This window comes from Crotalus tigris, unplaced genomic scaffold (genome assembly GCF_016545835.1).
Source record: "Crotalus tigris isolate CLP2741 ecotype Arizona unplaced genomic scaffold, ASM1654583v1 scf7180000018807.1825209, whole genome shotgun sequence".
NCBI lineage: Eukaryota > Metazoa > Chordata > Lepidosauria > Squamata > Viperidae > Crotalus > Crotalus tigris.
Window position 1 is genome coordinate 1,778,147 of NW_024097206.1, and position 26,867 is coordinate 1,805,013.

The window sequence follows — 26,867 nt, forward strand, 5'->3', positions numbered from 1 at the left end:
CTTTCCGCGCATCACCCGTGATACCCCTCTGCTCTGCCCACTCAGCTGTTGGTGAAGGGGGTACATGAAACTCTGGTAGCTCAGAGAGTGGTTCCTGCTCTCATTACTCTCTCCAGTGACCCTGAAATGTAAGTTTCCCAGTTGTCTTCTACAACTAGCTCCCTCTTACAACTTGTCAAGAAATAAACCACCAGAATGCATTTGTTAATATTCAAATATTTTTTAAAGAAAAATCACTAAGTATTAAATATACCCAATATCTTTAGCAACTAAAAGAGTAAGTACTTTATTCTTACAAACAAGCTCAAGCTCATTCGAAACACTAACTAGTAAAATAGTTGGAAGAATAATGCAACCTTAAACTTAATTCTTTCTGAAACAAAACTATAATAACTTTTTCAAGGTCTGAATAAGTTTCAGATGTTATCATAGTGCTGTTTGTTTCTTCCATGCTGAAGAGGGATGCTAATTTCACTAATACATTACTGCCAGGAAATGTTAAAGCATGAGGAGAGTCCTTACTTATTTTAATGCCCTGTGTGGGTGACTAAACTTAGAAAGACTGGTGATTCTGCCTGCCCATCCTCAGTCACAGCTAACTTAGTTATCCTTCCAGTTTAAAACCATTTTTATTGCATGTTGACTGGTTTACAGCTGACTCTTCGAGGCATGCGTGAAGCCTTAGTTGACAAGCGGGTTGCTCCGGCCCTTGTTACCTTGTCCAGTGATCCTGAATTGTGAGTTTCTGATTGTGACCTTGAGTTAATCTTTCTGTATCTCTCTCTCTCTTTTTTTTTTTAATTTTGATACTACTTCCTGGTCTAATTCTTGTCACTGCTAGCAGTTAATACCTTAATGGAGTTTCAAAATTAGTATTTTATTTTTAATTAAAAACTATTTTACTGTTAAGAGCTGAGTATATGTTTTGCTTTGTTTTGCTCCTAGCTCTGTAAGAATAGCCACAATTCCTGCTTTTGGGACCATCATGGAAACGGTCACTCAGAGAGAGGTAGGAGTTCTGTGTATTGTACTAGGACAGGTGTAGGCAACCTTGGCTCTTTTATGACTCATGGACTTCAATGGCCACCACAAAAAAACATCACAAAATTGGGTCAGTCAAGGGGATGACTCCATTTACAATCATCACAACTTACAACTGTAATGGAATGCTCCATTATGGTTAAAAGTTGAGGGCTACTTGTATGCATTCTGAATCAACTTCCTTTCAAAGAGAGCATCACAGTTATCAGGATGGTGCAAACTCCTTCCTATGGTATCTGGTCATTTTTCCACATCTCATTTTCATGATATAAAGATTAGTCTATGTATAATAGAGTTATTAAAATCTTGAAATAGTAAAGAAAGGGCACCAAATTCTGACATTGCAAATAAGTGAGATAAAAAAATGTCGTAATTATTACTGCATGTGTCCAGAATTTCTGTTGTGCTTTTTCAAAGCCACTCTTTATATTCAGGCTTACAGGCTAATAATATACATAATGTAGAAGGGCGCAAAAGAATTGAGGCCTTTGAACTATGGTGCTGGAGAAGACTCCTGCGAGTCCCTTGGACTGCAAGGCGTTCAAACCGGTCAGTCCTAGAAGAGATCAACCCCGACTGCTCTTTAGAAGGCCAGATCCTGAAGTTGAAACTCAAGTACTTTGGCCACCTAATGAGAAGGAAGTATTCACTGGAGAAGAGCCTAATGCTGGGAAAGATTGAGGGCAATAGAAGAAGGGGACGACAGAGAATGAGATGGCTGGATGGAGTCACTGAAGCAGTAGGTGTGAATTTAAATGGACTCCAGAAGATGGTAGAGGACAGGAAGACCTGGAGGAACATTGTCCATGGGGTCGCGATGGGTCGGACACGACTTCGCAATTAACAACAACAATGTAGAAGGGAAAAATAGAATGTCTAAGGAATGTGAACTTCCATGCCTTCCAGCCTGTTTTTGATAAAGTTAACTTGGGAGAGAGAGATTTCTTTTAAATGCACTGCCATATTATGCAATCAAGGAGCATGGTAGATCATGGTTACACTTTGCTATTTTTGTTTGGATGTGAGAAGCCTAACATATTTTAGTATAAAGCTATAGTAGAAATTATATATAACAAGAAACGTATTAATGTTTTCATTCTTAAATTCCATTTCATAAAGTACTCAGCAAAAAAATCATTGAATGGGCAGCCCATATTTTCAAAAACAAGCGAGTTAACAAATAAAGCTGTTTCTAATGGTTAAAAAAAAATAGCAGAGTTTGCATTTGTATAATTTCAGCCTGTTCCTTATTTTCTAAAATAACATAGTAGAGGAAATGGAACTGAACATTTGTACTGAATCATACTTTTGTGCTGAATAAGTAGTAATAGATTAGTTTAAATACATAACTATATACATTTGTACCAGGGAGTTAATTACATATTGATGTTTTGTTGGGATTAATGGAATCTAGAAATTTTAAAATGGGGATTCAAGAGACATTAGTCAGCATCATTTTTTTAAAAGTGCATACATTCTAGAGAAGGATTTTCTACAGAGAAGATGTTGAGGGTGGGGGTTTGCTTAAGAGATAAAAGTATTCATGCTAGGATTTTTTGTAGCATTTGATGATGTTAATGTCAAAACAAGTAAAATAGTAAAAGTCATTTTCTTTGGGGTGTTATTAATTTTTACTTATTTCTACAATAAAGTTTTCATATCTTATAAATATGTTCTCTTTTAAGCTTTTGGAAAGAGTCAAAATGCAGTTGGCCTCTTTTCTGGAAGATCCCCAGTACCAAGACCAACACTCTCTGCACACAGAAATAATAAAAACCTTTGGAAGAGTCGGTCCAAATGCTGAGCCAAGATTTAGAGATGAATGTGAGTTTGAATAACAAAGCATAAAGACATCTGTTTTTCAGTTTGTCAACAATTATAGTTTATTCTTGCACGTTTTGGTGATGTTATTAATTATCATTTTTTTTCAAATATTCCTCTTTCCAGTTGTTCTTCCACATTTGCATAAACTTGCCTTGGTTAATAACCAGCAATCTGCAGATTCAAAACGACTGGACATAGCTACTCATCTCTTTGAAGCCTATAGTGCACTCTCCTGTTGTTGTATCCTTGTTTGATTTGAAATTATAATTTGATATTTGTATAAACTATTGAAAAATACCCCGTCTGTTTACAAATTGTAATATTGAGTGCATGGTTTCCATCAGGTTTTGCTGAGAACATTAAAGGCAGACAAATTAAACAGCTTTTACGAATGAAGGCGAAAATACGTGTTCCAGGATAATGTTGCAGGATCCAATCTGGGTCGATCACTGGGACCAGAGGTTTGGTCTTCTGAACTTTCATGCTGGAGCCCATCTTCAGGGAATTTCTCTCTAGCAGCATATCAAACAGCTTTTAATAAGTGGACAATCACTTAAATATGAGCCAGCAGTGTGCTGCAGCTGCCAAGAAAGCCAACACAGTGCTAGGCTGCCTTAACAGAGGGATAGAATCAAGATCACATGAAGTGTTAATACCACTTTAGAATGCCTTGATAAGGCCACAGTTGGAATACTGCGTCCAGTTTTTGTCACCACAATGTAAAAAAAGATGTGGAGACTTAGAAAGAGTACAGAGAAGAGCCACAAAGATGATTAGGGAACTGGAGGCTAAAACATATAAGGAACGGTTGCTGGAATTGAGTATGTCTAATTTAATGAAGAGAAAGATGACATGATAGCAGTGTTCCAATATCTCAGGGGCTGCCACAAAGAAGAGGGAGTCAAGCTATTCTCCAAAGCACCTGAAGGCAGGACAAGAAGCAACGGATGGAAACTAATCAAAGAGAGAAGCAACCTAGAACTAAGGAGAAATTCCCTGAAAGTTAGAACAATTAATCAGTGGAACAACCTGCCTCCAGAAGCTGTGAATGCTCTTAACATTGGAAATTTTTAAAAAGAGACTGGACAGCCATTTGTCTGAAATAGTATAGGGTTTCCTGCCTGAGCAAGGGGTTGGACTAGATGTTGATAATAATAAAGCCACCACATAATTTCACCCATCCCCTTTTTGTCTTTGAAAACTACTAAGCACTTCATTTGCTGCAAAATGCTGCAATCCATGTGCTAGCAAATGAGAAATGTCAGGAATGCAAGGTCAGCAAAATACACTTGTATTCTGAGTACCAGTTAGCCAACAGTTTGCTTCCCTGTAAAATACAAAATGCTGGTTAGACCTTTTAAAGCCCTTTGAGTTTGGATTCTAGTTGTCTGTGGTACTGTGTTCTCTGCATAGAATCTGTTTGTCCTGTGCTTTCTGGCCAAGACAAAATTCTTCCAGTCTCTTCCTTCAAGAAAGGGGAAAGCCAAAAGCAGATATTCTGAGTGTTGAACTCAACTCTGTGGAATATCTCATTCCCCCAAGGTTAGAATGTTCCCCATCTATTTGTATTTAGAAAGAGAATAATTTACAAAGTGTGAAATATTTATTAATAGGGCTGCTACTTGTTCCATTTGAATTTATGTTTTTATGTTATTTTGATTTCCACTGTATTTTGATTTATCAGGGTTGTATTCACGGATTGTGTCATTCGATATAAGTCAAAGTCATTAGATAGGGATGGGGGGGAGTTTATATAAATAAACAAAGTCTTAATCATTAGTAAATTCAAGACTTAGAACTGGTTTATTTCTCTTTGATTTATGTTATTTGAAAAAATGTTTTTTTCTGTCCTATTAAGATTGTATTGTTGCAAATGTATTGCATTTCTCAATTATTTCAAATGTTTTAGTCTCTTACTAAGACAATAAAATAGTAACATTCAGTTACTTAGTTACTAAGTTAACTAAACATACTATGGTTTTGGCACATTATTTTCTGATTTTGATTTGAGATGAAGGAGTTAGTAAGCCTTTTTTGTGTGTGTGTGTCGGACCTTAACTGCTTTAACTTTTAGTTATTTCAGAAGAGTTAATGATCAGTCACTTTTTACCTGGACTCAGATGTTTAAGAAATGACATGGAAGCTCTCTCACCAGAACATGAGGTGAATATACGAGCTGCAATTTTATCTTTAATGTTTATAATGACATAAGAAATTTATATTATTAACATAACACTGTCAAATTAGAAATAATTTTTAAGATTAAGATGCAAATATTAAATTAATGCTAAAAATATACTACATAAGTTTAAATTATTAGGTAAAATAAAATATATCACTGTTTGATCTTACTAGTAATGAAGTAAATCATAATTTCAGTTTTCATTAATTTTAAGCCTTGTGGCCATAATATTTCATTCGTAAGATATTACCAAAAATATTGAATTGTAATGTATCTCTCAAGTTTGATTGTGTCCATTGAGATAACATGAATTGTCATAAATCTTATCTTTGTTCTGAACATTTGTCCTGTCCCATATCTTAGGTAATTTTAAATTCCATGATAAAAGAGTGTGAACAGAAAGTGGAAAATAGGAGTGTTCAAGAGCCACAAGGGTAAGGTTTTTTTTTTTTTACAAAAGGCACAAATTATATGGGCAACGCTATCAAAGCAGAAGATTTGTATTCATTTAATAATTTTTATTCTTTTCTGAAATGACATAGGCTAATGTAGTGGAAGAAAATTGAAAAACAGTTGTAAAAGAAAGTCAGTCATATACAATGCTTTATTAAAATGTATAAATCCCAGTGGTAATAAGAAATACGAAAGAAATAAGACGTAGTCCTTTTGCCCTTTGGTTTGATTTTCAAGGGACATAATGGGAAATCCAAGTTTGTTGGGAAAAATAATTTGTTTCTTGGTACCTGGAACAACTGTTCTTAAGAGATCCTGGAACAGCTGATCTTAAGTGATACACTGTTTTGAGAATTAATGTGTCATTCCCCTTTCCTCTTCAGATCTTATTCTGAGCATCCAATTATATGCCAGTGCAGTTTTATGGATAAATTTTAACTAAAAATAGGTTGAGTTGCAGAACTTCATCCTATCTTGAATAAATTAAAAGTTATTCAATGGTATTATTCCACAGAGGGCTTGGGTTTCCTACTGAAGCAACATATAGCCTTAATTGGCAGCTGAATTTTTCATATTGGAAAAATCTCATTCAAGTTTAGAAGCCATCATTCTATTGTTTTAATGACAAATTATTTTGATTACAATTAAACCTTTCTTGGGGTAAATAAACCATCTTATACTAAATCAGATCCATTGTTTAGCCAAATTCTGTCTTTGGGAGCAGTTTTTTTTTTTTTTAAAGTCTCATGTCAGAGGCCTTCTTCCCAACTACTTTAGATTGTTGTAATTGATGATGTTATAGATTAACTTACTTTTCTTTCCTCCTAGTTCTATGTCAATTGCAGCAAGCCTTGTGAGTGAAGATACCAAGACCAAGTTTCTGAATAAAATGGGCCAGTTAACCACTTCAGGTGCCATGCTGGCTAATGTATTCCAGAGGAAGAAGTAAATTGGAGTTAAGAACATTACACTGAGAGACCTCATTAAGACTTGTTCCTTGTACTTGAAGTACTTGTCTTCTGATTTTCCGTCTTATGTTCTTATAGTATAATTTTATTCTAATCTACAAAGATATTTGCACTGCTCTTGAATATTGCTACATATCTGTTAATTTGGGGCAAAATGTGGTTGATTATAAAACTAAATTAAGTCTGTATCAAGTCCCTGTCCTGTGTTCTTGTCTTTCCAGCATATTTTTTATATATAGTGGGGTTTTTTTAATTTCCTGATGGGTTCTTGGCTGATATCTGTATTATACATGGAACTGTCATGATGGTACTTAAAATAATGTAAATTTGAAGTCACCGTTATAAAGTAATAAAAGTGGAGATTACTTATGTATTTAACTTATAAGAGAGACAATGCAGAGCTTTTTTAATGTTTCTAAGATGAAAGGTAAGGGCCACCAGCACTGATTCCTGGATTGTTTTTGTAAGTTATTATATATTTGAATTACAGAAGTGAACGGAGGATATAATGTACCATGAAATTCCTTGCACTACTAGGCACAAATGAATACATTTTTTTAAATGTCTCTCATACATGTATTGGCATTTTCAATGTGTAGAAAACAGCTTAGTATTAACCTTTCTGCAAGACAGGTTATATTGGGAAGGGGAGGAGGAATAAATAGTGCAAACTTAATCATATGTACCTTAATGAAAGCCATATTGATTTCAATGAAGGTTTCTTTCATATGAGTGAGTCTAATATTGCCTTCTTAGAATAAACTTTAAGTGGTACTGCTCTACATAAATGCTTCAAGCCAACATTGTGTTTCTGCACATGACAAGTTGTGTGTTTGTAGTGTGTCCATGCTAAAATAACATCTACTTAAATATCCTTCCCAAAAAATAATTGACGTAGAACATTCTGGGCAGTACATAAGGTAAATATATTTATAGGATATTAGGCAGAAGGACTGGTTGCAGCGGTAAGAGATTGGCCAGCATTTTGTTTAACTTGGGTTTTAAATCTTGCAAGGCAAGGATGAAAGAAAATGTGTCATCCAATGCTCCGAGTAGAACAGAAGTGACTGAAAGCAATAATTTATTAAATTTTAAATGCAATGCCAAATAATATTCTCTTAACATCCTGGTATTTTTAAAAATTGCAACTGTAATGATCTTCTATCCTTGTAGCATTTTTCAAAAGTGAATTAATCTAAGCCCACCCATTGTTTCGTAACTCTATAAATATCCAGATGCAAATTCTGTCCACTATATAGCTTTCGCCCTTTCTACATTTTCTTCACAATACCGTACATATTTTGTAAATATGCATGCACATGCACATTCTTTTTAAAAATAAAAGGAAGACATTACCTAATGCTGTGCCTATTTTAATGAAATTATTGCTTTAGTGTTAAATCTGGGGTAGAGACAAACAGACTTGAAACTCTTGTAGAATCCTAGTATAAGTATCAGTAGATCTGTTATACACATGGTCAAGCTCAATCCCAATGTTATTTCAAGGCAAAGGAATAGCTTTTCTGTGATTACTCTTTTTTAATAAATTGTGATTAACACGCTTTCAACAATTAATCTTGGAAAGAAATACCACAAATACCTTAGCCCATTGCTAAATTAAAATTCCCATCATTTCCATCCACCAGTGTCCAAAACTATTTCTGCGTAGAGCTGATAGAAGTTGCATTCTAGATTCTGTGAAAGGTAACAAGTTGGGCAAGCTTGCCTTATTATGTACTTTGGGATTCCTTATGCTGAGAAATAGGAAAATATTAATTAAAACTTGTCTAAAAGAAGTGCATATGCATATGTCATCAGTTTTTCACTGTACTAGGCTGGATTGCATCTGGAATATTTTTACATTCCCCATATACCTTCATCAGAAGAAAGTATGCATTTGGAAAAGAATAGATAACTTGCATTTAAAGTGCAAATATAATACCCATTTGGAAATCCGATGATGATGAATGATGAATGGGTATTCACCTCACTATCTGCCAGTTGTACTAACTGTATTGCAAATGCTGTCTTAGTAGACCACCTGATAATGAAATCCTGGCGCATTCCAGAAGAAGTAGGCGTGGCTAATTCTCCTGTTCTTTCTTGAATTAAATAAAATGTTTTGCATACCTGTTTTGTATATTTATTTAAAGAATTCTGATTTGGCATTTTTGAAGGGTGTTGACATTTAATATTTGAACATTTAATGTTTATGTAACATGGTTGGGTTTTTTTTATCAAATACATTCCATTTCATTTTTTAAATAATGCAGTCCATTATATAAATACATATTCTTAAAGTATAAATAAGTGCTGAAATTTCTCCCTGCAGCCACTGCCTAATGCCCTTTAACTATAGCTTTTCATTCACATCACTGCAGTAACAATCATACTGTATATGTCACTCCTGTGCCACATGAGGGATAGAATTATTTGTTCTGCTCATCAAGTCCATCAGCGAAAACGTCTCTTACATACTTCAAATGTCAGGCTTCCCAACCCAGAAAATCCTATATATGGATTTCTGGGAGTTGGATGGCATCTAATTTTAATATGTTATTTCAGATTGTTCAGAAAATACCATAGTTATGACATATTTGCATATATAGGCTGACAAATATATTCTAGAAATATATGTGGCCTTTTTGGAACTTTTGATAGGCATATTATCTGCAACAGGTTCAAGAGGTACATCAAAATATGGCAGAATTATTGCAAATATTGCCTAGTACAGGGGTTCCCAACCGGGGATGCGAGATGATATTGAAAACTTGGGTTTAGAAGTTTCAAAATTATAGTGTATGCATAATTCATTGCCGTTATTTTGAACTTTTGTAAGGGGTGCGAGAATATATCAGAAGCATTCTAGGGGTGTGGGGTATAGAAAACGTTGGGAACAGCTGGCTTAGTATCCTTAAGTAGTTATAAATATACATGCGCATTTCATAAGTTGCGATCCAAGAAAAAGTAGTATGTAGAGGCCAACTTTACTAATTGTTGGCCAAGCAAATATTGCTTTGGAGAATACAAAGTGACAAGATTTCTTTTAATCCTTTAGTACCAAGGTATCTAGGACTTTAGATTAAAACCAACATCTTAAATTCACCCTGCTACTTTATAAGTAGCTACTGCAGCACTATGAAGATCAATCATTACAGTGTATGATTCCACTTAGCTACCCCATTTAACATTCTGACAGATGTATACTGTACCAGTTACACTTTCTATCCCATGCGGGATATTGTGGTAATGAAACTCTGAGGCTACTAAGACATAGATTAATAAAATGGAGGATCCTACTCCAGGTAGGATTGATTGTACCCAGTGTCAGGAAAATAAAAGCATTGAGCACAGAATGGTACTTAATACATCATCTTCCTAATCCCAGGTTTCAAATGAGCTGGTCACACTTCAATTAGATTTAAGTTTTGCTTGTGGGTTCCCATCCACTCCAGCATAATCCCTCCTAATTAAGATGGGAAGGAGAGAGAAAAGTTTAAAGTATTAACATACTGATAACATGTTCCAAATCTCTAACAGCTTCATAATAGACACTGAAGAAGAGTCACATTAGTCTATACATTTGGTAAATCTAAAATAGTCAAAAGATCATTTTATATCAATCCTCCACTGGCACATAGCTTTGTGCCATATAATTGGAAAGATGGAAAACAAGTTTTTTGTTTTCACAAGTAACTTTTGGGGAGAGGTCAAGTCAATTATGCAAATGGAAAAGAAATGATTATACAGGATCTTCCCCAAACCAAATTCAAGTATTATCCACCATTTTATGAGCCAGGAAAAAACTATTCCAGCATAAAAATTGCTTTACCGTAGATAATCCCTGTCCTGTTACAAGAATCATGCTGGCAAGCAGTGTTGTCCTTCTGATGCAAAAGGCACATTAAGGATAAACATTAGTGGATGCCTCCAGGTTTATTCAGTTTTTCTCCCACCAAAAGTAACCAACTGGTGAGAAAATTTCAATCCTCTTTTCAACCTGAGCTAGAGGTAGGGCTAGTGTGGAAGCAAGTTTTGACGTGCAGTTAAAAGTCAGTTTAGATAGCGGTCGAAACTCATTCTGGTTTTGCACAAGTGTTCTGCAGAGATAGACCACCTAATTATTTTATCACCTGAAGACCAATAGAAAGTTGTGCTGCGAAGCAGAATAAAGAGAGGTCGATCTAGGTCTCTAAGTAACAGATTGGTGCAGAGATCTAGTAGGCACAAGAGGAGGAAGTTTAAAAGAACTGGTTCCCTTCCACAACTAAAGCAGAACAGACCTGGAAGATCAGAGGGGAAATGATGTGCTTGCACCAGCCTAATGGAGTCAATAGGTGCCAGCCATATCTCCCCCCCCGCCCCCGCTCCCCAGTGGTAATCTGAATACCTTTGACAAAATGGTGAACTGTGTTACTTTGTATCCATGGCAAATCTTGTTTTGGGATAAGGGGCAAAACATTATTTTTACAGCTAAAAACAGCTTAAGGCACCTCCAACTGTCAGCTTCATCTGACATACACACACACACACACAAACACACACACCAATGAGGGCAACAACATGAGGAGATAGAAGAAAACAAAGACTGTTCGGACATGTTAGAGGTGAGGCAGCTGCAGTTTCAATAACCATGACAAGGGTTTTGTAACTCAGTTACATCTGCTAGTCCAAAGATCCCTGCTGTAGGTAGAAGACTGAAATATGGCTTTGTAAACAGTACTACATAAAATTGAAACTGTCTTTCAAGGAGAGTACATTCTACCAAGGGTAGCATTTTCTTTCTGGATGTCAAAGTGAATTTTTTTTCTGCCAAAAGTCATAGTTATTGAATTTCTCTGTGGCTATTGAGGAAAGACTGAACAAACATTCATTCTAGTTAATGTTTAATACCTAAGCGTTTCTGTTCATATTAAAGATATAGAATATGTGTTCTAAGTGCTATGGTGTTTGTTATGTAATATCAAGCCATTTTTACATCAAATGTACAAAAGTAGATTGCAAAAATATTTCTTAAGTCTCTAAGGAGCACTCAGCATTTCACTTCACAGGTCAGTTATCTGCAGTTGGACGAGAAATTAATATTTTGCATTCTTAAAATAGGTGAGTGGATGTGTTTTTTTTTTTTTTTTGTACTGTGGTATGCAGCTGGCAATGGTAAAACCTGTACAGCTTGGGAAGCCCACAGAAGTAGACTGGCTCCAGATTGGCAAATGAGTGAGGCAAGGTTATAAACTCTCGTCTTATTTATTCAACCTGTGTGGAGAATGCTGTATATATCGAGGGCAGCTGGATTGGAAGAACTTGAGTGTGATTTTAAAACTGAAGGAAGAAACATCAACAATCTGCATTGTGCTGACAACACGACCCTGACAGCTGAAAATGCAGAGGATTTGCAAGCTTTGGTAAGAAGCAGAGTGAAAAGTTAATCCAAGATTAAGTATAAAGACCAAACAAATGACAAGTAATATAAGGCAATCGCTAATATAAGGTAAGATCTGCCCCTCCCTCCTGTCCTGAAGTCTGAAGATCTGGTTCTGCTGGTTGCCCTGAAGACCAGGTGGGGGAATTCCAGGCTGGAGGTGGCTGCTGGATTGATGACAGAATCTATCTCACCCCTTGCTCCTGGCTCTCTGCTCTCCACCCATTCATCTTTTTGTTATCGATGTATTCTCGTGTTCTTTTCTACTGTTTATTTTATTCTATTATTTTACATCTGTTTACACTTTTTTTTCATTTCTTTTTATTGTTGTAAGCTGCCTACAGTAGCCCCATGGTGAGATAGGTGGCAAATAAATTTAACAAAATACGATAGCAATCAGCCTTAGACTTGAAAATGAAGACACTGAAGTGATAAATAGCATCTGCATTTTAGGATCAACTATTAACAGCAAAGAAAACTGTACTTAAGAAATATGATGCAGACTAGCACCTAGTAGAAACAAGCCTTGGGAAAAGTATTCAGATGCCTGGTTGCATTTATACTTAGAACAATCAGAACATAGAACATAGAAGAACAGAATTGGAAGGAACTGTGCAGGTCATCTACCATGCAGGCAATAGTTTTCCTTGTAACGCTCTACAGAAACAAAAAGAAGGACTTTGAAGAAACAAGGAGCATATTGAACACATTCAAATTTAGGAGTTTGAATGACTTGTCTTAGTTTATTATGGATATCCAAGAGAACAAACAAATGAATCATAAAAACAAACCTCAAGTGAGTTTTCTCACTTGAAGCACAATGACAAGGATCAAATTATCATATTTTGGACACATTAAGCAAATCCATACTTTGGAAAAGTCTGTAATGCTGAGGAAAGTGGAAAGAACGAGAAGAAAAAAGATGATTTCCAAGGTGGATGGACTCAATGGATACACTATATAGGAGACCTGAAGGACCAAGTTCAGGATAGATTCTCCTGGAGAAAATCTATTTATGTGGTTGCTGAATCAACACTATAATCAGCTGGCAACGAGTACAATATTTTTTCAGCAAGACCAGCACTGTTCTAATAAAAATATTTTCTTAAAATTGTATCAAATATTCTCCCATAATTTGGCCTCTAAAAATTGCATTAATATCAATAAATTCAGCAAATAAAGTATTTTGCAGGCAAGGTAGTTTACATTTAATTTTATAAACTAATAATATGCTTCAAAGTTGGGGAAAGGAATCACAGTTCAAATGTCAAGGGTCTCTGCCATATTTTATAGTCATGGGCTATATTCATCATGCTAATATTTTAAAACAGTAGCTATGATTTCTCTAAAAGTAGGAAGAATAATCAAACAATAAATTTAAGCGTTTGAATAACTTCCTTCTTTTTCCCACAATTTGAAAAACTGATGAGTGAAGAAAAACTTAACTGCAAAAGGCAGTAAAACATATTTTTTCTACAACTGTTAAGATACAAATGAATCTGTTATGTCACATTTCTCCAGAAGTTTACAGAATATAGAATATAGTTTAGCCACAGAATTCTGTTTCCAAAGAATATGCTTAATAATAAATGTAAGATTAGTGATGCTTTATTTTGTATATTATATTGCTTGTCCTTCGTAATTTGAATACTTTTCTCATTTATCTAAAAAAAAGATATATGTAAAGTTGTTGAATAGAAAAGTGCACTGATTTAAGAGAAGCAAATTGTAATTATGAAAATTAGAATTAACTGGACAAAATAACAAAATAATGCAAATTGTGATCAGACCTCAGAATTCAACATTTTGGGAACTAAATGGCTTTAAATCAAGACATTAGTGTTTGTTATAATGTTAAGTTTATATTTAAGGTAAGGATAGTTTACAGATGATACCTGTTACATGCTTTCTAGGTTTTTCTCAAGGTCACTTCCTTAACAATATCATGTTTATCATACTACTCTGTCTGGGAATATTGAAAGGCATGCTTATAATTGTACAATTAATATTATATAATCATTACTAATATGGAAAAGATGAAGCCGAGACCATTGATATTAATCATGGCATAGAGGTCTATGTTAAAGCAATAAACCCATAACACTAGCCTACCTCTAAGATTACATAGCTTCCCTATGTCTCACGGTCCTCATTTATTGGAGCAAACACTACAAAAACTGTATCTCAGTCAGGCCTCATTCCACCTCCCACAGAAGTCTTTTGATATAGATTTACTCCAACAGGTGACCATGTTCCATTCATGGACTCTGATCAAAACTAAGAAAACCCCATTGTTTTCATTGGCATTTTAATTACAATTAATACATAAAGCAAAATGTACAAGGTTATGGATACTTTAGAATATTGAAATTAGACTTGGAAAAATATTAACGTATCTACAGTCAGTAATCTAAAAAAAAATTAGGTGTATATAACTCTAGTTCAAAATGAGTGTCACAGACTGAATTAGGGTTGAGCAACTAATATGTTTAAATTGCGGAATCATCTGAGTATGTAAAAAAGAGGAAGACATTGACACTGTTCAAACTATAATTCTGGGAACTTCATTGGAAGTAGCCTGAGTCAGAAAATACTCATATTCTATCCAAAGTACCATATAAATTAGTATGCATGTGAAAGAAGCATCTAAGCTATTTTTATGAGTGAATATGTGTCTTGTGTGTATGTATATACATAGATGTCAATCTATGTAGGATATGCTTGAAACATTAATCCATCACTGTCTGGTGTGGTGGCAGCAGTGTCTCAGATAGAAAGTCCATACAGAGATTGGTAAGGGCAGCTGAGAAGATCATAGGAAGCTCGTTTCCTGGTATTCAGGATGCTGCTTATAAGCATTATGTGCTTAGAGTTCAAAGCATTATTAGAGATCCCACATACCCACTTTATGGTCTGTTTCTGTTGCTCCCCTCTAGGAGGAGGTTTCAAAGTATTTTTAGCAAGACTATCCGATTCTGTAATAGCTTTGTTCCCTATGCCATCTGTCTGGTAAACTCGCAAGATTTGTTTTTCTTGCCATGCACAGCTATTCATAATCTGAAGTAGACTGTGTTGTTTCTCTGTGTCATATAATATATGTGGGTATGTGCATAATTCTGCATTATTTATTTATTTATGTCATATTTATTTAGTGTATATTGGAGGTGGTGGTCCTTTGAGAACTAAATGCAATGAAATTTCATTTTAATGTATGCCGATTAGTGTACATTCAAAGTGACAATAAAGTTATTATTCTATTCTATTTATTAAATATAGACTAATCAATTAAAGTCTTCATGTGGAAACAAATATCCCTACACAAGCTGCAAATTCTCCCTCTTAGAAACTTCACCCTCTCACTCAAGGATATAGTCAACAGCTACCTTAAATAATTGGTGATTCTTTGTTATCTAATGAAGTGCATTAAGGCCAGCAGTGACCATCATACAGTGTATTTCAGATGACCATCTTCCCCTTCTTCACCAATAGTGCTTGTGAAAAAGCAAAATCTACCTGTCCCTCAAAATATGGTCCTAACTGGAAAGCAACAAAAATGTTTCAAAGGTCTGAAACAGTAAAGAAAATCACTTTGTACAACAGATCAGGAGATAATGCAGAGACAACCTACAGCCAGAGACCATTTCATTCTTTTTGTGCTTGAGGAAAACAATCCAAAGAACATCAACTAGTCAGACCTCATCAACAAATGGATGTTACCCTTTAACAATAGGCTGGATTTATCTCCCATTGTATTGGTTGAGGCAGACTGGAGTCAGAGGGCAGAAGTGGAAATAATGGAAAAACAAAGGGCAGTAATGGAACTGCAGAACATATGGGTGGCCATATTCTTTATTTTATTTTGAAAGAAGGGAAAGCTCAATTGGAGCTAGCAACTAGTGAGACTTTGAATGAAACTCAATCAGAATAGAGCTGGAAGGCACCTTGAAGGTCTTCTCAAGCAGGAGACCTTATATACCATCTCAAACAGGTGGCTGTCCAGTCTCTTCTTAAAAACCTTCAGTGATGAAGCACCCACAATTTCTGAAGGCAAAAACTGTTCCTCTGGTTAATTGTTCTCCCTGTTAGGAAGTTTTCCCTTAATTCCAGGTTGCTTCTCTCCTTGCATTGGTTTCCCTCAGTTGCCTTCTGGTGCTTTGGAAAATAAGTCGTCCCCCTCTTCTTTGTGGCAGCCCCTCAAATACTGGAATACCGCTATGATGTCAACCTTCCTACCTGGGTGGCATGAGGCGTACAGTATTCCTGCTCACGAGGTGAAGCATATATATATGGCACCTGACAGGGAAAGCTCCGCCTTCGCCCTCCAACCAAGCGCGGCCACTGGAGCCCTCAGGAAACCCGCACGGGCCGCTGAACCCGAGGAGGCGGGTTCTCCCTCCCGCCTTCGTCTCTTCGCTCGGGGCTGGCGCTCGAGCCAGGGCAGAAGTAGTTCGGTGCCTGGGCTTGGGGGAATTTCTTTCCGCTCAGCCTCGGCGATTCTACAGACATGGCAATCCCGCGGAGCTGCTGGCTGGTGCTTGTTCTCGCCAGTGTGGTGCCTGACGTGCAGGTAAGGACGAACGGAGGTGTGTATGTGTGTGTGTGTGTGTGGGGGTGTCTTCCTCGCACCTCCTCGATCGAGCTCCCACTAGGTTGATTGTATTTTGGCGGCCGTCCGTTTCGAGAGCTTCGTACAAGCGGCTCACCAAACGCATAGAAGACCAGTCCACTTTCCTGAGGTCTTCATTCGAAATAGCGCGCGTTTGGATTGCGAGCGTGGATCGGTTTTTCTTTACATTGATTAAGATTGATTATGTGCCGTCCAGTCGTTTTAAACTTCCAGCGATCATAAAGATTTTCTCTCTCTCAGGGACACCCACCTCCGTCTCTGCCACGTTGAGGTAATATAGCAGACTGGGTGGGGGTGGGTTACATTGGCACCGAAGGTATTGTTGTGGGAAACCTGGCAAGGATGGCCTATATCTGTATATGGTGCAAATAACAGCGGGCTTAATAGATGGACAGACAGGCAGGCAGACAGACAGATCTGTATTGTCATTGTTTACTGTGGGCACAATGGCACACATTAAAAATGAAATTTAGTTGCTTGCTCTCAAAGTGTACACATACATAACACACATTTAAACATACTATAAACCAGTGGACCAGTACTGGGCTGCAGCATGCCAGCAACTGGTCCACGGGATGCAGGCAGCACACAAAACCACATGCCCTCTGGTCCGCGGAAAAATCTCTCTCCATGGAACCGGCCCCTGGTGCCCAAAATTTTGGGGACCTCTGCTATATACTATATTCAACCATCTTGAATACATAATGGAAGGAGGTTAATACTGTATGAAACAAAACTATGACTGAATCTGGATGTTCTGCTTCAGATACCACGGAGCGTCCACCCAGAAGGTAACAAAAAAAAACAGGTTGTGAAGAGGATACGTAGTGTCCCATGCTCCCACTGAACTCCTGTCTTGCTTTTGCATAGATCCTCATAGGTAAAGTAGAGGTGGGATAATTCATTGCATTTAAGTCCTACTGTCATTAATGGGACTTAAAGCAATAATTGTTAGCTTTTCCCATTTATTTCAACTGGTCTCAACTAACTACATCTGGGCAATCAGTTCCGCATTGTATGATATTACTGCTGGTATCCTAAACAAACATTCTGTGAAATAAACTCTACTGGATAGTTGCACACACTGTGCTAAACCATAATTTTGGCTTGTTCATTTCAGCCTCATGTGTTGTGCAAACCTTGCTATAATGGTTTGCCATCCATCATTTATGGTTAAGCATGTTGTGTACATGAAAGCAATTGATTATGGATTATTTAAGAAACTGTAGAGTTTGGACAAAACTCAGCAGCACTTTATAGTACAGCTGCTGATAAAAACAGGATCGCCAACATGATCGCCAATGTCCGATAATGGATATGGCACAAGAAGAAGAAGAAGCTCAGCAAAGTATGAGAACCAGGTCACTAAGTTTAATGGAATTAATTTGAATGCTCAAATTGGCCTTTCTTCCAGTTATTGTAAAGATAGAGAAGTGGATTAGAAGTGGGGAGAGGGGGAGGAGGAGAAATAATTTCTTCTGGCTGGACTGCCTCCTTCTTCAGATAGACCCTATGTGCTGTAACCCACATGGAGACACAAATAGTATAAACCAATTAAGGGGAAAAAAACCAAGGATTTGAACTGAAATGAACCAAATAAGCACAGATTTATTCCAGCAAATCAAAAGCCCTCTTCAGCAGAAACATATATTCTGCAAAGAGTAGCATAATAAGCTTCGGAGAATTTTAAAAAAAGGAATTAGTCTTTTTAAGGTTTCCAATTTCCTTCAACTCTCATGTTAAAACCTCATGCTAATGTTTTTACTTCAGTAAATTTAGAAGTTAGAAGAAAAACAAGCCATTCCTAGCCATCTTTCTCAGGATATGTGCACCCAATAAAGCTTTATAGTAGAAGATTACATATGCAGAATATAATTTGCATATGCTGAAAAATAGTGTATTAGAATGCATACAAAGCACAGCTATCCACTTACTGTACTCATGTTTGTGTTTTCAAACCTTCATTGGGAACAGACTGTATAGTTCACCCAGCAGTGGTTTTCACTACTATCAGTCTTTAGGAACAGATTTCCAGCTGGAAAAGTCTCTGGTGATGTGGCTTTCACCACTTCCCTTGGGAAGCTACCCTGTAAACTAAACTCTGTATTTAAACATTAAGCTTTTATATATATATATATATATATATATATATATATATATATATATATATATATATATATATATGGGTGAGTCTCTTGTTTCATTCCCATTGAGGTTTGACTGTATTAGTCTCAGCTACATCGCAATCATTTTTTTAAAGTGATTTTTATTATTTTAAAATGTTTGAGAAGTAGTTTGAGCAGCCCTGGATTAAGTGTGATAATCTGCAAGAAATTCAGAAGAAATCAATGTTATTCTTCTGTAAAGGTCAAGTATATACAATATTAAACACTTTTGTGCTTCTTAAGGGTAGTATAAGTCAACTCACAACAGTATATAGTAGTACTAGTTTAGAATGTGCTGTGAATCAGAAAGTAATTGTGTTGAACTTTACCTCTCCTATTAATATAGCTGATAACTATACATCACATGCAGCCACCTATCTGTAATATATCTCAGCAGTATTTCTTATCCTCTCAAGAGTCAATACTGGACCAATATACTCTATATTCTTCTGGAAAAACATATAATGTGTATGAAGTGCTATGAAGACTCAAGGAATGGCACTGTTGGCATTTTTCTTGGAGATATTTGCTTACCAACCAAGCTAACACTGACAGTGCTTTAATGATGTTTTAGTAATGTTAGGTAAAAATAAGTCTACAAGAAGAAAACCAAATTCAATGAATATCAAGATCGTAACATTTCACGTTGGGACTCTTAAAATTCACTACAATTACTATTGTGTAATTACACTGTTTCATATATATATATATATATATATATATATATATATATATATATGTATATGTTTTCTGAGGTTTTCGCGGGTATTTGTATGTAGGTCTTTGGTTCTCGAACGAGAAGCCAAAAAATAGCAAGGCAGCCCAAAATCTTAAACCCCTCTGCAACTCAGACTAACCTGAGCACAACCAAACAGAACACTCCCCAGCCAATCAGAGCACAGCCAAGCCCCTAACCATTCAGAACACACCTCCACCCAATCAGAACACAGCCAAGCTCCCACCCAATCAGTTCATACCCCCACTGGCAGTTAAAAGGAAGAAACAGCTAAGACCACACATTGCTGCTCAAAGCACGAAGCTGAAAGCACCAGCCTGAAGATGACGAATGAGACTTCGTCGAAACGTTGCCAAGACACTTCCAATTTTACGCGGGAGAAAACCCGAACAACCAAAGACCTACATATATATATATATATATATATATATATATATATATATGTATGTATGTATGTATGTATGTATGTATATGTATATGTATATGTATATGTATATGTAGGTCTTTGGTTGTTCGGGTTTTCTCCCGCGTAAAATTTTCCAATTTTACGCGGGAGAAAACCCGAACAACCAAAGACCTACATACAAATACCCGCAAAAACCTCAGAAAACACATATATATATATTCAAAAGACAAAGTATGATTTGGAGCACCTGTGAATGTGTTGAGAACATCGTAAACCCGAAACATTTTTTTCTCGGAATTGTGTGTCACCAGCAGAGGGCATGTTCATGGGTCCAGGAAGAGTCACAGCCACTTTATATACATGTGTGACCAGGTACATTCTGAGTTACATTTTGCCTTTTGAATCTGGATCTTTGCACACTCTATTATTTTTACACTTTTGGCTCCCCCCTTATTTCCAAAACCATCATCTCAAATGAGTCCGGTTTATCTTATTTTATCCATATATGAACAGAAAGCCATAATTACATTATTTTTATTCTGTATACATTGGTACATATTATACTATAATCGTCTGTTTTCCATTTTACCTTATCATTGATATATTTAGTCTTGCCATATGCATAAAATACAGATATAAAGCATTCAATTTGTATACATGAATATGTATGTGTATGTAGTAATGATACAATAAAAATTAAGAATTGTGAAAGCTAATAAGGACAACAATTAAAAAGTTGATAAAAGTAAGCAATTCATTAACTTGCAATGTGATTAATAATAGTTTGAAAGTGTTCTCCAAATTCGGAGTTCAGTGAACTACTAAATTATACAAGTATTCTGTAATTATTAAGAGAAGACTAACATTTAAAACTTAAACTTGCAGAAGCTGATCCCACATTATTTATGAAATATGAAGTACAATATGCTTTTTTTGCATTGGAATAAGAAGAGAGGATGACTGGAAACCCTCATCTTTCTGTTCGTTCCACAAATCCTACTAGGTTTTGTGCTTATTTTATTTTTTGCATAATGGGTTGTCTCCTGATAATGAAGAAGGGAATTCATGAAGCAAGATTTATTTCTTTTATTTGTTTGATGTTGAATATATAAGGACATCAAAATGTATGCCTTCCCAAAATTTCTTTGTATTATTAATCATTACAGTTGTATGTGCTATCAGCAATTCATGTCACTACTTCCTCCCTGAGTCTTACTAAATCTTTGGATTCAACCACATCCTGACAATAAGTTCCTCATTCTTTTTTTATAGAGAGCATGAAGAACAATAATGTTTTTCATTCCATGTATTATAATTGCACTTTGGAAAAGGGAAGGGAGAAAAAAAATGCATTAATTCAAAAAGGTGTAAGCAAAGTCACTTTTTTAAAAAAAAAATAATAATCATGGTACAAAAATGAAGGTACCAGTAAAGCAAAGCATGTGAAGAAATCTTTTGTATTAATAATAATTGTGGTTCAGAATTATGCAAGGATGATGTTTTTCTCTGAACTGGCAATTTTTTAAATGTAGACTAGACCCCTGTTGTCAACACAGTTTTAATGATGTAACAAATGTATAACATAACAGAACTGTGAATCACCTAAATATGAGCCAGCAGTGTGCTGCAGCTGCCAAAAAGGCCAACACAGTGCTAGGCTGCATTAACAGAGGGATAGAATCAAGATCACGTGAAGTATTAATACCACTCTTCAATGCCTTGGTAAGGCCACACTTGGAATACTGCATCCAGTTTTGGTCACCACGATGTAAAAAAGATGTTGAGACTCTAGAAAGAGTACAGAGAAGAGCAACAAAGATGATTAGGGGACTGGAGGCTAAAACATATAAGGAACAGTTGCTGGAATTGGGTATGTCTAGTTTAATGAAGAGAAGGACTAGGGGTGACCTGATAGCATTATTCCAATATCTCAGGGGTTGCTACAAAGAAGAGGGAATTAAGCTATTCTCCAAAGTGCCTGAAGGCAGGACAAGAAGCAACGGGTGGAAACTAATCAAGGAGAGAAGCAACCTAGAACTAAGGAGAAACTTCCTGACAGTGAGAACAATTAATCAGTGGAACAGCTTGCCTCCAGAAGCAGTAAATGCTCCAACACTGGAAGTTTTTAAGAAGAAACTGGACAGCCATTTGTCCAAAATGGTGTAGGGTTTCCTGCCCGAGCAGGGGGTTGGATTAGATGACCTCCAAGGTCCCTTCCAACTTTACTACTACTATTATTATAATTTCCCTTGGCTGTTATTATTATTATTATTACTACTATTAGCAGTATGCTAATAATTAGCTATTTTTCTAAAAGCGGAAAGCTTGTTTAGTTGAGAGCAATTAAACTATTTTTTTCATCCTGCACTTAATAATATAGCGAGCCAGTGGCGTAATGATTAGGGTGCAAGGCTAGAAACCAAGAGATAGAGAATTCTAGTCCTGCCTTAAGCACAAACCAGCAGAGTAATCTTTGGCTAAAAAAAAAAAGAGTTAAAAACTAAATAACAACAATAAAGATGTAACAATATAGAACAGCGGTTCTCAACCTGTGGGTCGTGACCCCATTTGGGATCGATCGACCATTTCACGGGGGTCGCCAAACAATGCGATCTGCCATTTTTTTTGTCGGCGGGTGGCGCCAGGCCTGCGCGCTGCACAGGAGGCAGCGCATGGGGTGGCACCGCGCATGCACGCCGCGCATGGGGCGGCACCGCGCATGCATGCCGCGCGGGGGCGGTGCATGGGGCGGCGGCGCGTATGCATGCCGCGCAGGGGTGGCGCCATGCATGCGTGCTGCGCAGGGGGAGGCGCCACACATGCACGCCATGCAGGAGGCACCACCGCGCATGCGCGCCGCCTGCTTATGTCCGGGGTCGCCGTATAAAAAGGTTGAGAACCACTGATATAGAATAACCAAATACATAGAGTACTCAAATACTGAGGAACAGCCATAATTTATATCCCTTCAGTTTCTAAAAAGGAAAACCCTGAAGTCCTCCTGAAACAACCAGGTATTTGTTGCATTACAGAAAGTTAACAGGATTGGGGCATGTCTGATATTGGGTGAATCTGTTCCTGAGAATTGGTGCAGTAAGTCTTGAGACTTAACTATGGGATCCTTGCAGATGGCATTTTCAAAGAGTCAGAATCTACAGGAAATCTATTCTTCCAGATCTAAAATGACGGCAAATGCCACACAGAGAAGGTGGTCCCACAGATATCCTGATGACTCTGAAAAATGAAGGTCTTTAAAGTTGGTAGCCAGCAGCTTGAATTGCACCTAGTAGTAAATCAGTACCAATGCAAATCTTGGAGCAGAGATGTTAAATGTACAAACCATGTGGCTCTCATACCTGGAACCACTTGAAATTTCATGGTGATTTTCGAAGACAGTTGAGTGCAATTGTATAATCCAACTGTGAAGTGACTAAGGCATGAGTGACTATTTACAAAGTTTCTTGATCCAGAAAAGGCAGAAACAATGTACACAATGTAAAAGACCTCCTAGCTATGGCTGTCACTTGCTCTTCAAGCTAATATGCAAGTTCCAGAGGTCCCCAGATTACAAAACAGCTCTGTTAAAGGCCAAGGACAGAAAATACCTGGAACTGGAGAGCTTCTTCACCCAAAGCTTACTCTTTCTTGCTAGGATTGAGTCTTAGAGCACTGGGCAGAATCTCCACCACATTTCTTGTTCAGCCTAATGATACCTAATTCCATACTGGCATTTAGCTTCATATAGATGTTAAATAAGAGGAGAGAAAGTAATTATCCATGTGTCACACATAGGTGCATCTTTCCTAGGTTGGTAGCCCCAGTCAACTCTATGGCAATCAGAGTGACCTAATGGCGGGTCTAACCACACTTATGGTTGAACTTGCTTTTGACTTGTGTTTGTGCTGGCTTGACTCTAAACCAGTTTAAGAAAATCCTATCCAGACTAAGATATCTTGGTAACACTTGCAAATAGTCTGGACTGCAGGGTATCACAATCTGCCAATGGACAGTTACCTTTCTGGTGGGCCTCTCCACATTTTTGTTCTGAAAAAAAAGTAATTGCAGATCATTTTCTTTCTTCTGTATGGATTTTCATGGACATGCATACTTTCATATGTGACATTTTGTGTGTGTGTGTGTGTGTGTGTGTGTTTGTGCATACACACAGAATTAGATGAAACTTATATTTACAATCTTAAAGCATAAAGATACTGTAGAAGATTTTCACTTCAGCTCCCAAACAGTCCAGTGAAAGTTCAGTGACTAGAAATATTATTAGGAAAAAGATAATGGAATTGAAAAACGCAGAAAGAAAATCTGTAATTAAAACAAAAGTTCCCGCTAGGTTTGAAACCAGCAGAATCTTAGATACAAAGTGAATGTACTCTACTGCTGTAACTACCAGGATGATTCCATGGGAATAAAATGTTTTTATATCAGTCTGTCTCTAAAATTATTTTTCTGATTGCAATATTATTCTTGAACTATGTGATAGTCTCTTTCCCCTATTGTTTTCCCACAAGTATAGGGTCTATTGTGTAGTAGGTTTCGTAGGCAATGACCAGACCAGTGTGGTACAATGGTGTTTATTAAGTCAGAACATAACTGTCAAAAACCGGCAAATGCCTGCAATTTATACTTTCTGCCTCTAGGGCATCAGCCAATCCCAACGTTAGCTTGCTCCCGCCCAAACTTGAATTCTTGAAGTTTCCCTCCAAAACAGTTGGAGATACATTAATTTCACAACACATCAATATTAGTTCTTAATACATGACAGGGTCCACCTTTTTCATATCAACCAAAAATTGCCCAAAGTCACCTGCCAGGATTTGTGCCTAAAGTGGGATTAGAAACCTCAGGCTTCTGGTTTCTAGCTTGGTGCTTTAACCACTAGATCAAAGTGGCTTTCAATCTGATGGGCTCATACAATTGAAAGAAATATCCAATTGCTTATTTAACCATAAAAATTAACAATGGTATTGCTAAAATTTTAACGAAATATTCTTTTAAAATCATCAGTACCTTTGTTTTTGCAACTTAGAATTACTGCAAAGTAACATGAACTGTAGCAGTCAACTATAATTTTAGAATAAATATTACAACTTCCTATCATCCACTAATGCCCCATGTACAAGTGAGATCTCCCTGTTCTGAAAGAAGCACTCTAATCACCACATATTATTAAACAAATTATAGCTGCAGAAGGATTTGTTAATAAGTAAGCATGGATAGAGGGTTTGGCTAGAAGTTAAGACATTTTATTCATGCTTACTTATTAAAACATCTCAGTTCAATGAGTAGGCTGGTTCTTTAATCAAAAGCTGGAATCCCATGGCGCATTGAGTTATATATAGTCTTTGTATTTGGCTTAGCAAAATACGTGAGCTCAGCTTGTAAACATTCGTAATTTTTTATGTGAATCATGATCACTATTTACCAACCTGGGTTTAAAAGAAATGAGAGTTTTTGTGCTATGTATGAATCTAACAGTTTCCTTAGCACTATAGCATTTAATCCTGTATATTTGTATGGTAGTTGAAATAGATTTATTTCACTAAAGACAGAAGCATGTGCTTAATTTTTCTTTAAAAAAAATGGAACTTGAAATGTACTATTTTTTTTAACTTTTCCGTTAACTACAGATATTTAGATGATTCAAGGGGGCACAGTGGCCCAGCAGTTAAAGACACTGAACTTATCAGCTGAAAAGCTGACAGCCCAGGTTCAAGACCTGAGCACTGCACAATAGGGTGAGTTCCCGTTCTTGCCCCAGCTCCTGCCCACCTAGCAGTTAGAAAGCATGCAAATGCGAGTAGGTAAATAGGTGCCACTTCAACCGGAAGATAACAGCGTTCCGTGCACCTCGGTGTATCTTCTTGCTGGTTACATGACTATGGAAATGTCCTTGGACAATGTTGGTTACCTCAGCTAAGAAATGGAGCTGAGCACCCCCCCCCACTAGAGTTGGACATGACTGAACAGGGGAAACCTTTACCTTGACCTTTTCTTTAAATTATTTAATTATGAGTTTCTTTAACTTTATTGGGTATTATACAAAGTCATCTCCTAGTGCATTGATTCCCTCATGCTATAACCATTTTAAAGTTTTCACATGGTTCATTTTTTTTTTAAAAAAAAAAGAGAAGTAGTGTGTGTGTGTTTTTTCATGTTGCTTTAGCTTGTTGCATTTCCTGACTGTATATTTGCTTTATGGGATGGAAATTTGTGATGTGGTTTAAGAGCTTCATTGGAAAGTTGACATCATGAAAACCATTTCCTTCATGGTTTAGGAATTATTTTGAATTACAGACCTGGAAGTGAATGTGTGGAACGGCAGAGTTTCTTTTAGGTTATATCTCAGAAAATGAAATGTTTTTATTTAGATTAAGCCAGTTTTCAAGAATTCATGAGCATATGGATTTTGGATGAAATAAACAGAACACATCTACTCTTAGGTACTTAAATTAGGCAAGTGGTTAATTATAATTAATACTGATTACAGTAGTGACAGTGAATACAATTAATATTTTATATTTCAGATTCTTTTTCTTAATAGACAACTCTTACTTGCTAGTGCTACATTTTGTCAGCCTTATTAAATGAATTTGTCAGCCTTATTAAATGAATATAACTCATAAATGTAAGATATATGAAAGTAAAATTTATAGTGACGTGAAACATAAGGAAAAAAGTGGGCTTTTCTTTAATCTGTGATCCCAGCTTTACCATTATATTGTAAGAAGAATGCTGACTAAATTACCATGTTAGCAATATGCACTTCAAGCAGACTCCCTACAATGACATGACTACAGTATATTTGTTCTTCTACTTTAAGTTAAAGAAAAACTAAAATGGCTACGAAACCATTCTCAGGACTGAAGAAAGGTTAGTGATGTAATAAGCAATTACAAGGATACTACATCTAAACTGCCACAATCCAAGTAGCAACCAGATGGTAGGAAGGAGTTGCGGTCTTTGCTATCATGTAGTAGTCATCAAGACTTGAACTTGGCAGTTTTGTTTACCAAAAAAAATTAACCATA

The 26,867-nt window shown here is 36.6% G+C and overlaps 2 protein-coding genes across 10 annotated transcripts in view; both read left to right on the forward strand.

Moving 5' to 3' along the window:
- RELCH (RAB11 binding and LisH domain, coiled-coil and HEAT repeat containing) overlaps positions 1-8,599 on the forward strand; it is a 60,246-nt gene extending 51,647 nt beyond the window's left edge. For 2 of the 8 annotated variants that reach the window (XM_039356226.1, XM_039356228.1), the window contains 7 exons: positions 46-128; positions 946-1,009; positions 2,727-2,865; positions 2,989-3,105; positions 4,940-5,028; positions 5,411-5,481; positions 6,329-6,449. In XM_039356226.1, the coding sequence (XP_039212160.1) occupies positions 46-128; positions 946-1,009; positions 2,727-2,865; positions 2,989-3,105; positions 4,940-5,028; positions 5,411-5,481; positions 6,329-6,449 (684 nt within the window). Of the gene's footprint in view, positions 1-45; positions 129-654; positions 1,010-2,726; positions 2,866-2,988; positions 3,106-4,939; positions 5,029-5,410; positions 5,482-6,328 lie in introns of those variants that run through there. The other 6 variants (XM_039356224.1, XM_039356229.1, XM_039356230.1 and 3 more) reach the window with 5 other exon arrangements.
- A 2,983-nt stretch (positions 8,600-11,582) lies between these two features.
- Positions 11,583-26,867, forward strand: part of LOC120313868 (tumor necrosis factor receptor superfamily member 11A-like) — a 32,865-nt gene continuing 17,580 nt past the window's right edge. The window contains exon 1 of one of the 2 annotated variants that reach the window (XM_039356247.1): positions 11,583-11,873. In XM_039356247.1, coding sequence (XP_039212181.1) covers positions 11,736-11,873 — 138 coding nt within the window. In that variant the 5' untranslated portion in view covers positions 11,583-11,735. Of the gene's footprint in view, positions 11,874-16,062; positions 16,458-26,867 lie in introns of those variants that run through there. The other variant, XM_039356248.1, reaches the window with a different exon arrangement.